General features: G+C 36.7%; 1 protein-coding gene and 1 pseudogene across 3 annotated transcripts; one reads left to right on the plus strand and one right to left on the minus strand.

The window, feature by feature from the left end:
• Positions 1–334: 334 nt before the first annotated feature.
• LOC18047736 lies at positions 335–3,227 on the minus strand (annotated as a pseudogene).
• Positions 3,228–3,529: 302 nt separating this feature from the next.
• On the plus strand, positions 3,530–12,053 carry LOC18047737 (phospholipase D beta 2). 3 transcript variants are annotated; one of them, XM_024189779.1, is made up of 13 exons: positions 3,530–3,714; positions 4,013–4,103; positions 4,170–4,252; positions 4,346–6,438; positions 7,261–7,377; positions 8,104–8,298; positions 8,705–8,950; positions 9,141–9,209; positions 9,321–9,468; positions 9,771–9,919; positions 10,539–10,715; positions 10,991–11,188; positions 11,518–12,053. In XM_024189779.1, exons 4-13 carry the CDS (start codon positions 4,585–4,587, stop codon positions 11,809–11,811), a joined length of 3,447 nt encoding a protein of 1,148 aa, XP_024045547.1. In that variant the 5' UTR covers positions 3,530–3,714; positions 4,013–4,103; positions 4,170–4,252; positions 4,346–4,584; the 3' UTR covers positions 11,812–12,053. The 3 variants fall into 3 exon arrangements, with proteins under 3 accessions (XP_024045547.1, XP_006441123.1, XP_024045548.1); XM_006441060.2 differs by having other exon boundaries at positions 4,028–4,103; XM_024189780.1 differs by lacking the exons at positions 3,530–3,714; positions 4,013–4,103; positions 4,170–4,252 and adding an exon at positions 4,127–4,141.
• Positions 12,054–13,206: the final 1,153 nt, after the last annotated feature.

Below are 13,206 nucleotides of genomic sequence, written 5' to 3' on the forward strand. Positions count from 1 at the left end.
CGGAAGCAAGGAAACTGAGTACACGGACATACTTTCTATCTAAATATCAATACATTAAACTTCAAGGGAGGTCCCTAAAAATTACCTAAATAAATATAATACCAGTCGTGCTTCGTTTTCTCTGATTGAACAAGATAGCGCAAGCATCTGATTCTGGTGGTTAAAGGACTTGGATCTAGTTTCTTAAATTGGGGGAAATTACAAGCAGAATATAAACTGTATTCAAGACCTCAATGAGACAACCATAAAATCATCTCATTCTGATTTGCATTTGTTTAACAAGAAGTATTTCTGAATATTGATGAAAATTTTCTTATATTTCTTATTTATCAGAGGTACAGTATTTAAGACTGATACACGTACAGCCTTTTGACATCATATCTGTATCCAGTGCAAAGAATATTGAAATAACAAAATTTCAAATACGAATTCTACAATCTTTAAGACCACCTTTGCCTAAAAACAGTAGAGCTATCATGCGTAAAGTTTTCATCACCATCATTTTATGACCCTGACATGTAAGTGTATCTCGTCTGCGCACCATCTACAAGCTCTATGATTTTTTCTGCACATTCAAAGAGATTATTATATCAATGTTCTAAGAAACTGATTTGTTAATCAGATAAAAGCTCGTAAGCTGGAAATGAGTCAGAACTAAAAGTCAAACCAACCTGTTAAAAACCCAATTATAGGTATGGATTCCAATTGTTTTCCAGAGCTTTCAAGCCTTTGCCTGAAATAAATAGCGTCATGTTATTTCTTAGAAACTCAGCAGACTAAAATAGGATTCATGGCTGCACAAACAGTTTGAGAGTATATCTAGAGCTTGTCCAAAAAGAACTTCTGCAATGTCCAATCTCTTCTATCAAAAGAAAACAGAATTAAACTATGTAATTTCTAAAGTATCTACATACCTGGTGTACTTGCTAAAGAATGGGTCTCTCATGAGGTAAAGTGCCCACAGAAGTTTCCTTCTTTTCAACTGAATCAAACACTAAATATGTTTTAGCATGCAAAAATAAAAGTTTCCAAATACTAAAGTGCCGGGATTCACAGCAAGAATTAATGAACCAGGTGTGAAAAGCATATCTGAGTAATTATCAGAGGAACTCTAACCTCATCCTTTTCAGATGTGGAAAGATGAAACGTTTGTTCTTTTCCCGCATGCCTTGACCTAGTAGCTAATGATAGAAAGCCTAACCCCGTAAAATCCACAGCCAAGGAAAGAAACCAGGGAATCCATGATCGAATTCCATATTTTCTGATAAATAATACATAAATAAGGGGTCTTGTGATAAAGAGCACTTCTCCCATAACAAATAAAGCTCCAATAGTGCCCTTTGCAGACAATAGTTTCGAAAGGGTTGGCCTCTCAACCATCGGAGCTGTTAAAAACAAAAGAATGCCAAGTATTAGTGGAATAAACAATGCCAAGTCTTAGTGGAGTTATCTCATGAATTGTGACAAGTTGACATATGCATTATGAAATCTTAAGCAGCTGATTACCAGGAGGCTCCATTATTGCTTGCTGATGCTGAATCCTCTGCTACCACACTGGCTCAGAAGCCGTCCTAGCATTTTCTCCAAATCTGTTCAAAGCAGATAATGCCCTTCCTTCTAGATTCCAAGAGTTGTGTCCATAATTATTTTGCAAGTAATCATGCCTCTGATTCCCTCCAGGCTTTCCACTTTGGACAGCCTCAAATGTTAAGCTGAGATTTGGAATCATCTGAAGGCATTTCAACATTCAATGTCTCCCCTCCATGCAGAAGCATCTTGTATCCACTGTTCTGAAACAGAGCTAACCTAACTAATACCCTGAATTACAATGAATACACTGTAAGGCAATAAACAGATGCCAACGGATGTTTATTACCTAATAAAAGAAGATAAAGAGCCACAAGCACTAGATTACCAATACTGCTTACTTGGTGGCTTCAGTAATAGCAATGAAATTCCATTTTTTCTTATCACCATAGTAATGTTGTGCTACAACTTCAACCAATGTTTCCAAGTCCTTCAGAGCAGAAATACACAATGAATAAGGGAATGAATGAGGCTCTGGGGAAACTGAACCCTTTTGACTTGGAATCATTTCGATTATATGTTCATAGATAGCAGTGATTATTCCCAAGAAAGTAGTAACTGCAAAAGATTAACAAATTTTCACACGAGTAAAAGAGCGATGACCCAAAAAAGGGAAAAAGTGTTCATAGTTGGTTGATTGGCAAGAAATATAAGAAATCAATCTAATGCTTTCCGGTAAAAGAGAGAGAGAGAGATGCGGACAATAGCTAAAACTCAAGAAGAAGAAAGAAAGCCCTATGTTCTACCCAGCTAGAAGTAAACAAATGTTACCAAAGTTTCACAAAACCTGCTTCTGGTCCTATCTCTGACTCAGAAAACCGTTCTGGAAGGCCATGTCAATCCCTGTACAATAATTCCAATAAAGAATTTAAGTGAGTCCTTGGTACATCCAAGCATAATGAAAACAGTGAAGCAAGACCCATTTAGCAAATTCTCTCGAAACCAGGTCAATAATAATTCCACTAGACAATCAACAAAACAACAATTAAAGCGATAGAAATAGTCAATAAAAGCAACAAATACTAAGTAGAAACATACACATTGATTAAGTGATAACATCAAAACAAGCAGCAGCAATAGTAGCAACAAATTCATTATTGTCAATAACAATTGAAGAAATAAAGCTAAAGTTCAATTTAAAAATTCATCAAAATTTAGTTTGCTTTAAACCGCGCAAAAAGTACAAGTTCTTAATGAAGAAACAGCACAATCTTACACATAATTGATGAATAAATAGATATAAAAAAAGAGAAAAAAAACTTACATTGGCAAGAGACTCTAAGGAGTGAACATAGTCTCTATTTCTTCTTACCCATCTCTTGTAAGCATCCATAGCTTTACAAACTCTATCAAGACAGAGAAAAAGACTCGGCTTTCGAAAGCGCCGAGTCCAAACCCAAACTCTTAACTTCGTCAAGCTTAAATCCTTGGTGGTTTTGGACCAGACCCAGATGACCAAATACAAAATTAATCTAGCCCTAATTTGGATTTGATTTTGTCGTTTAGAAAAGCTCCAATGAAACGACGAGATACGCAGAGAGAGGGGGGAGAGCGAGGGAGAAACAGAGAGGAGTGTGAGAGTGTGGTGAGGTGCTCTCAATTTACTTCGGCTAAAAATGGATAATCAAATCGGAACCGTTGAATGGGCCGAAAGCTTAGTTGTCTCTGACCATTAATGAGCTCGGAGATCAAGTGGTGCATGATATCCACGTGGATGGTTTCGATCTTGTCCTATGTTTGTCGTGAAGTTTTATAAAAATACTGAAATCTAGCTTTGTAGTCGTGGGGCCTGGGCTCGTGGCCGCTGGCCGCTGTCATCACGTAACAAACACCAGATGAAAGGATTGGAAAATGAACTAAGTGGAAACGGCGTCGCATCTCTTAATTTATTTCACTTTGTATTTGTTATTTAGGGACAATTTCGTGATTGTCATTTTTGTACCCTTGTGATATATTTGATTTTTTATTTTCGGACGGGTACGTGTGAAATTTTATCGAGAAGAAGCAAAGGGCTATTATTATTTTCGTCAAGTTACCCGACGTTTTCACATCTCTGTTCTTCTAGGGTTTTGCAAATTTCTGAAATTTCTGCAAATCTTGAACCGTGCAACTGACTCTAGAATTCGGGTAACTTGTACCTCTCAGACTTTGTCTATTCGCTTATATAGTTTTTGATCTTATAATTCTTTTGGATTCAATGTAATCGACGATTTTTTTTTTTTTTGGCAATTTCTTATTGATGTCACCTTTTTGGTTGGTTTTTATATTTGAAATCATGCTTGGTAGGTATGGAATTTTCGTTCATATTGACTTAGCAAATTCTTATCAACCATATGTGGTGGATTCATGTCCAAACAGTCTTAACCTTGTCCCTTTTATGAAATTTTGAAACTTGGTTGTCTTGTAACATTCATTCCTATTGAAGTAATTTTCAATGCAGTGGAGGGTTAGAGCTTCTTTGTGATTCGGTAAAGGTCCATAATGTTGATGTTGTTCCACCAAAATGATCACAGAAGGTAAATATGTTTTCTTAACAATGGAAAGGAGATTCTGTGTGATCTAATGCTCTCCCTTACTTTCAGTTGATTATGAAAGATTTGCTTTCTTGGGACGGCACCAATTTGATCAAGGAGAGGTCTGAAATGTTCATGAAAGGAGATTCTGTGTAAGTTATAAGCTGCTCATCGAAATTGATTGGCAAGTTTTGAATTTGTACTTGCACTAATGCGGGTTTTGTTATTCTTAAATCTTAATACAGCCTTCAAGGGAACGAGTGTTACTTAAAATCTTATTTGGGTTGGGTTGTCAATTGTCATGCAGGACCCATCTGAAATTGATTTCTATCCCATTTTTTTGAGCTTCTGACATTGTTTCTTTATAGCCCTCGTAGTTTCTTAATCTCGTATATATCTTTTTGTTCAAATTGACGAGATATATTTTTATGTATGTGCAAGCTCTGATTTTTATTTAATCATCACTTGTATTGTAAAGAAATTGATGGATAATTACCCGTACAATAATAACAACCCATACCCTTATAATGGTTATCAGCCACCTCCTCCAATTTACGGACAGCCTCCACCGCCTGGTGGTGCAGATCCATATCACCAATCTCCATATCCGTATGGAGGAGGACCAGCTTACCCATACCAACCATCTGCATGTCCTCCCCCACAAGCAACACAACCATCTCATTCATTGCCATTAGATTATCAGTACCAGTTGCATTCTCATTCCGGGCCCCTTCTATATCCATATGAACACCCTGCTCCTGTTTCATCATCTATACCCCAAACCCCTCAACATTCTAGTAGCTTTGAATACTTTCCGCACCCTTACCCATATGCCCAAGCCCAATCTAGTCAGGATCATTATCCCTTTCCCGAAACTACTGCTCAATTGCCATCTGGAGTCAGTACTTTCCTTGATCGTCTTGGCAAGGATAGATTGAGTTCTGGAAGAGTTTTTTCATCAGCACAGCCTGCGAATGCTAGAGACGATAATCTATCCGGTCAAGACTCTTTTGTCCAGGATAAGTTGAGTTCTGGAAGAGTTTTTTCCCGTCCGCATCACGAGAATGTTGTAGACAATGATCTTTCTGGCTCAGATCAACGCGTCCAGGATAGATTGGACTCTGTAAGAGTTTTCTCGTCATCTCATAGTGAGAATGCTAGGGATAATAGTCCGGCTTACCCACCTTTGTACCCATCTTTGGAGGAGCATTTGGGTAATTTGCATCTTTCTTCTAACAATAATGAGAATAATTACCAGCCGAGTGCCCCAGCAGTACCACCAGCACCTTCTGTACCATCGTTGCTTGATTCCCCTCTAACTCCTCAGGGTTCAACTTTGAGCAGTCCTGGTGGTTTTTATGGGTACCCCAATGATTCTTTCTCAAGTTATCCTGAAAGAGCTTATTTGGGCATGATTGATTCATCTAATCATCTTGTTTACGCCCACTCGGACTCATTTAATGGTCAGAATATGCAGATTGTGCCATCAACTAAAGGGTCTTTGAAGGTTTTACTCTTACATGGAAATTTAGATATTTGGATATATTCTGCAAAGAATCTTCCCAACATGGATATGTTTCATAAGACTTTAGGGGGTATGTTTAATTCACAAATGAACACCAAGATCACTAGCGATCCATATGTTACAATTGCAGTAGCCGGTGCTGTAGTTGGAAGGACTTTTGTGATTAGCAATTCCGAAGATCCTGTTTGGCAGCAACACTTCTATGTCCCTGTTGCACACTCTGCTGCAGAAGTCCACTTTTTTGTTAAAGACAGTGATGTTGTGGGGTCAGAATTGATAGGAACTGTGGCAATTCCAGTGGAACAGATATACTCTGGTGGAAAAGTTGAAGGAACTTATCCAGTCCTGAATGGTAGCGGGAAACCATGTAAGCCTGGTGCGACCTTGACACTTTCAATACAGTACACCCCGATGGAGAGGCTGAGCTTTTATCACCGTGGAGTGGGGGAAGGTCCTGATTATAATGGTGTTCCAGGAACATATTTTCCTCTTAGGAAGGGTGGTAAAGTGACCCTTTATCAAGATGCCCATGTTCCTGATGGGTGCCTTCCACACCTAGGGCTTGATAGGGGAATGTCTTATGTACATGGGAAGTGTTGGTATGACATCTGCAATGCAATAAGTCAGGCACAACGTTTAATTTACATTACAGGGTGGTCAGTTTGGCACAAAGTTAAACTGGTTCGGGATGCTAGTCCTGCGTTAGATTGCACCCTTGGGGAACTTCTAAGATCAAAGTCCCAGGAAGGAGTGAGAGTGCTGCTTCTTGTTTGGGATGACCCTACTTCGAGGAGTATTTTGGGTTATAAAATGGTAAGCAACACATCTTATTTTTCCATTGGAGTTCTGCATAGCTTATGGGATTATGGTTACTATGTAGACAGTATACTGTATGTATGATTCACTTGCTTTACTCTCAGTTAAATTTTAACATTTCAAGTATGATTTTACAGTTCTGAATTACAAAATTTCTTGTGAAGGGAAAGATAATAGCTGCCAATGGTGTAAAGTTTTTTACAAGTATGTTTGGTGTCTTGTTGGATTGATGTTTGTGGTGACGATGGTAAAAGAACTAAAAGGAAGCCTAGTATTCATGGCTTTGTGAGGGGATTATACCTGGGCTGATGAGCAATGAAATGAAATGTCAATCATCCTAGTTTGTTTGATTTAATATGTAAGGGGTCCTTTTCAGAAAATGATAATTTGATTAATGCAATTTAGATTACACTTACGTGCCATTTTGAAGTGTGTGTCGTAAAAGTGACATTTTGAAGTCTGTCGTAAAATTGTACTGTATCAAGTGTGGACATAGGATTTATTTTTACAAAAAAAGAATATGTCCCTAAGCCTGGTCGGAAATAGATGTTTAATATACTAAAGTAAACAGTGATGCATACTTTTTTTTTTTTAAGTGTGTGTGTGAGTGTGTAAGTTAGGTGCTTGTACGGTTAGTCCAGCTGATGCTCAATTAGCTTTATATGTTCAACTTTATCCATGATTGCTGAGATTTCGGTGCCGTGCTCCTCTAAGCATTTCTTGAATTTTTCTTACATATTACATGCCATGATCATTATTTTCTATAGATCTTCCTTGGAGATGGCTTTCAAGCACACCCCTTTTCGTTATCTCATGCAGGATGGAGTTATGCAAACCCATGATGAGGAAACACGTCGTGTTTTCAAGCACTCGTCTGTGAAGGTGCTACTTTGTCCCCGCATTGCTGGAAAACGACATAGTTGGGCCAAACAAAAGGTTGGGTGAAAATAACCATTTTCCTTTCTTAAATAATAATTATACTTGTCATTTTCTTGTCAAGTGCTATTTTTATCTCCTCAACACATAGTTGCTAGGGTATTAGTCTTGATTTTTATTATATCATTTTGTGGTGCTTCTCGATTTTTGGAAATAGGGAGAACATGACATGCTCATCAACCACACACTAAATGTTGGTGGCGGATATAAGCATGGAGGTGTTTTGTTATGAAGAATATTTTAGAAAAAGAAATTCATGAATCGTGATGTATGTTAAAGCTAGTTAGTGCTTTCTTCTTCTTCATTCAACTTGTTATGTCTGGCAATCTGATTAATTGCCTTGCTGGAATTTTCCCATGACCCTCCACACAACGCTTAATTGCTAAGAGCATTATCCCATCCAATTATCCTAAATGACTTTGGGAATGAGGAATTTATCAGGCTGCACTCTCAAATGAAATTTTTGAGAAAGGAAAAAAGAAAATTATCATCTCTTCAGTTTAGTTAAGTGAGCTTTAACCATCCCCAACATAACTTTTCCTTGACTTGTTGCCTCAATGAAGTTCTTTGATTGAGTTCTAATCAGGCAAGGGAGAGTTGCACTGTAACATGTTAAAGTTATATTATTGTTTTGTTTGCACAGAGCATATTATTTTATCCAGTACCATTTTTTTCATTTTCTATGAAAAATATGCATTTGAGTTTTTCTTTCTTCTCTGTTATCAGGAAGTTGGAACAATCTACACGCACCATCAGAAAACAGTAATTGTAGATGCTGATGCTGGTTATAATAGAAGGAAAATCATTGCTTTTGTTGGTGGCCTTGATTTATGTGATGGGCGATACGATAATCCACATCATCCTCTTTTTAGGACATTACAGACACTGCATAAGGACGACTATCACAATCCTACTTTCACGGTAACTTTAAACCTTTATTTTTCTTGGTAATTTGTGTTAAATCAATCCATAAGGCATGTCTAGACAACATAAACAAACTTTTTACATTTTGTTTTATGAATAAAGAAAAGAACTTTTTACATTTTGTTTTATGAATAAAGAACAGAATATATGTACAGAGTTTAACAGCTTTCAGTTCATGAAACTGCTAAATTTGGTGGTTAAAAGTCATTTAACCAAGTGATGTATCATCTTTTTTTTCTTTTCTTACAATGCAGTCCACCTTTTCACATTCTAAATTAAATGAATCTTGGTATTTAGAGAATTGAACCAATGACTTCTTGGGCCAAGCCAACTGGGCTATCTCCTTGGGGACAAGCCATATTATTATCTTCTAATTATCGAGCTCTGTTGTTTATTTGAGCAGGGTAATACTACTGGTTGCCCACGAGAACCATGGCATGACTTGCATTCAAAAATTGATGGTCCAGCGGCATATGATGTTTTAACGAACTTTGAGGAGCGTTGGCGAAAGGCTTCAAAACCTCATGGGATTAAGAAACTGAAGTCCGGGGATGATGCTTTGCTTAGGATAGAAAGAATTCCAGGCATTATAGGCATCTCTGATGCTCCTTCTGTTAGAGAGAATGATGCTGAATCTTGGCATGTTCAGGTAGTTTGCCACTGATCATTACCCGGATGTAAGATGTCTTAAGGGTGGGGTGGAGCTACTTTGTAGGTTATATGATATCTTGCTTTACATGGTCAAGAATAGTTGAACATAAAATCATGGATTAGATATAATGTGCTTTTTGTATTCCACGAGTGGTAATATGATTGTTTGGTATGGTATTCCTTTGCAGATTTTTCGTTCAATTGATTCAACTTCTGTTAGAGGCTTCCCAAAGGATCCTAAGGAAGCTACGAGCAAGGTAAGAAAAGGCTTGGCGATTGATTATACTTTATTTATGGCTTTCAATATCTGCTTTTATTGTCTTATTTGTATATTGCTTGTAAGTTGATTGGTTACTCTGTTGGAACAGAATCTGGTGTGTGGTAAGAATGTGCTCATTGACATGAGCATACATACAGCATATGTGAAGGCCATTCGTTCTGCTCAGCATTTTATTTATATAGAGAACCAATACTTCATTGGGTCCTCATATAATTGGAGTTCATATAAAGACTTAGGTGAGCATATTTATTTTTCATTTGAAGATTTCATCTTGATAACAGTGGCTTGCTTCATAATTGCACTAGACTACAGAAAAAAACCATTATAAGATGTTACTCCTCTACTTGCAGTTATATTTTTAATATTTTTGTGGCACCATCTCTTTATATATTCCTTAGTGTGATATTGTATAATTTGTTGATGGTGCCTAGATGGGCATATGACTAAAAAAATAGTGTTTCTTAATAGTGTTAGTATGAAGTTGTCGTTTTGATTTCCTCACTGAATGCAGAACTATAAGCTTGTTTTCCTTTTTCAGGTGCTAATAATTTGATTCCGATGGAAATTGCTCTCAAGATTGCTGATAAGATCAGAGCACATGAGCGATTTGCTGCCTATATAGTTATTCCAATGTGGCCGGAAGGCGTTCCAACTGGTGCTGCTACACAAAGAATTTTATTTTGGCAGGTTTGCTTCAGCTATAAATTTGTCAATTAAATATCATTGTTCAGCCTTGAACTGAGGATTCATATGATGATGCCTTAAATTTAATTGTAATCTAATTCATTTCTTAAAGCTTCAAGGAGGGCAAACTTTTAACAGTCACCAAATTGTTTTACAGTAGTGTGATTAAGCATTTAATCAAGCAATATCTTTTTTAAAGAAAAATTTTGTACCTGCGAAATTGATAATATAGTGGTAGTGCTTATGCATGTGGTTTTCATACTTCCTTCGCAATGCTTTCTTGAGAAAATGTCTTCAACGTTGGTGGAAGGTTATCAGATTGGAGCATGATTTAGAAAATAAGTACTTTAGTAAAAAATGTATGATTGTCTTTACTGTCTTAGCATTACTTTGAACACACCTTTATTATTTTTTTACTATCATTTGTTTGTAGAAATTAATAGCCTCTTAGTTTGTAGAAATTAAAAATCAACTTGCATAACTCTCCATCATAATCCTATTTTAGTCCATTGAAGTGTAGACCTGAGAAATGGGCATTCAAGGGACCATAAATACCATATAGCTTTTTGTACTGGCAGAGTGCTTCAAGTTATTAATCTTAAATTATCATCGATTGCTGCAGCACAAAACTATGCAAATGATGTATGAGACAATCTACAAGGCATTAGTTGAGGTGGGGCTTGAGGGTGCATTCTCACCGCAGGACTATTTGAACTTTTTCTGTCTGGGCAATCGTGAGGTCATTGATCAAACTGATACTTCATTGTCTGGAAATCCAACAGCTCCGAACACTCCTGAGGTATTCATAAGTAAAATTTTCTTTGGCACTAATGGGACTTACCCTTTCTGTTTTGATGTGAGAAATCTCTGGGTTTCAAATAACTATATGTATGTATCTTAGCTGTAATAGAGTGTGGTGATTGCCCTTTTCAGCTTTATTTTTCTGTGAGTAGTTTCAGACATCTGACACCGCAGAACCTTAAAATTCTCTTATTATATAGTACCGTCATTTGTGTGTGTGAACGCTCCAACTGGATATGCACAAATAAATAAAATGTTTTTGGCATTTTCTAGGCCCTAAGTAGGAAGAGTGGACGATTCATGATTTATGTTCATTCAAAAGGGATGATTGTTGATGATGAGTATGTGATACTGGGGTCTGCAAACATCAATCAGCGCTCCATGGAGGGCACAAGAGACACAGAGATTGCAATGGGAGCCTACCAACCTGAATATACTTGGGCTAGACTGAAACATCATCCTTATGGACAGGTAATTTATATTTGGATAGAAGTTATTTTTCAGTGTTTTTCAATTATTGAAGGAGCCATTCAATAAATAAATTAATTTCTGTATACCTTTTCTTCCCCAAAATAGTTTAATTTAAGGTCAAAATGTTGATGATTGATTCACCAATTTATCTAAACTTTAGAAACACCCATGAAACTTATACAATGTTCTCCAAATAGTATCATTTCTACTTTAAAAAGAAAAAAAAGCAGGAAAATTCATTTTTGCATGTACTTCCAAAGGAATTGCACCACACTAGTGCAAATTTGTATTTGACATGCACCTCTTTTTTGCTACTTTTCATTTGGTAGATCTATGGATATAGAATGTCGCTATGGGCAGAACATCTTGGATACATTGAGGACTGCTTCGGACAACCCGAGACTCTGGAATGTGTAAGAAAGGTTAGATCAGTAGGCAATAATAACTGGCAGCAGTTTGCTGCAGATGATCAATCTGAAATGAGGAGCCACCTTATAAAGTACCCAGTTGAAGTGGATCGAAAAGGCAAGGTGAGGCCAATTCCAGGATATGAAACATTCCCAGACGTGGGAGGAAACATAGTTGGCTCATTTTTTGCAATTCAGGAGAATCTTACCATTTGAACAGTGACTGGAAGTTAACAAGGTAAATAGTAAGAGATACATACAAATTTTGACATGTGTCATCAAAAACCCATGTTGATGTATAGCTTCCGACTCCCTATGGGTATTAACATAGTTTGATAATCCCCTGATTTTGTAAATAAGTAGATATACAGTTAGAAAATCATGTGCCTGTCTATTTGATTTTTAACTTTTATTTCCATTTTTGCATCTAATTAATGGCCCTTTGGCTTTCAATATTATTGTGGGTATTTGCAAGGAAACCTCCTCTACCTTCCTTCCAATTAAGACTTCTTGTGTCCAGTTACTGTCAATTCTTTTTGAACGTGTAAAGGATAGCAACTTGAAGACTTGAGAGGGGCCAGCGTTTATTAAAAGTCACGTACAGGGACTGGGAATGGCCCTGTTCCCGAAGTATGAACTGACGTCCTGTCCGGTGTCCCCTTGCCTATTCATCATACAAACAAAAATTGAAATTAGGCCATTTAGATTAAAGACAAGACGGAATGGAAATATGGGATCGTTAATTATTATAGCTCTGACCCATCTAATTTGCAAATGGTTCTTTCCCTTTCAATATTATCGTACGTATTTGCAAGGAACCCTCCTCTCTCTCTTTCTTGCAATCAAGACTTTTGCGTATCCAATTACTGTCAACTGTTTTTGAACGTGTAAAAGACTATAACTTGGAGACTTGAGGCGCCAGCGTTTATTAGAAGTCAAGACTTGATTAGCGAGCAGGACTCTTGATGGTGAGGGGAAGAAAAAAAGATGAAAGGCGCTGGGTATGAGATTTATAAAACTTTAATTATTTCATAAAATTGTTTTATTTTTCATTCGCCATCACGTTAGGGATTATCGCAAATGACCCATTTTATTTTCATCTCTACGTAGGTCAGTAGGGTCACTGGAAATCAACTGTCGTCTCTTTTTTTCTCACGTATTGAGGAATATGGATGATTAAACAAAACACATCAATGACCTAAAATATATTATGAATATCTAGATTTTTTTGTATCCACATGACGTGTGGAAATACGACATTCTCTCTAAAAATAGCCAGACATTTCACATTTATTACAAATAAATATTATGTTGGCCAAATGTTTTCTCCTCATTTTTCTCTTTTCCATCAATAATAATTTTTTTCATGACCTCATCCTTGATAAAACCCACGATCATATCTACAACTATGTCTACGGTTAATAATAATCTTGCTGAGAAATTATTTCTAATTAATTTTTTTGTGGTGCTTCTAATGACACCACATAATAACCTTTTTTATCTTTATTTTGTTCCCAATAAATCTCAAAACTCCTTACAAATATGCACCATTACACATATGATATCTTTTTCTTCCGTTTATTAGCTTTATAGAATTTTGATATAAAAGAA

This window comes from Citrus clementina, unplaced genomic scaffold, assembly GCF_000493195.1.
Source record: "Citrus clementina cultivar Clemenules unplaced genomic scaffold, Citrus_clementina_v1.0 scaffold_3, whole genome shotgun sequence".
In the NCBI taxonomy this organism is placed as follows: Eukaryota; Viridiplantae; Streptophyta; class Magnoliopsida; order Sapindales; family Rutaceae; genus Citrus; species Citrus x clementina.

What these genes read in the sequence shown, in the direction of transcription:
- LOC18047737 (XM_024189779.1), top strand. Translation starts at nt 4,585, where the DNA reads ATGGATAATTACCCGTACAATAATAACAACCCATACCCTTATAATGGT. An exon ending in CTGAATCTTGGCATGTTCAG is followed by an intron (nt 8,951 to 9,140) that starts GTAGTTTGCCAC and finishes ATTCCTTTGCAG; the next exon opens with ATTTTTCGTTCAATTGATTC. An exon ending in GAGTTCATATAAAGACTTAG is followed by an intron (nt 9,469 to 9,770) that starts GTGAGCATATTT and finishes TTCCTTTTTCAG; the next exon opens with GTGCTAATAATTTGATTCCG.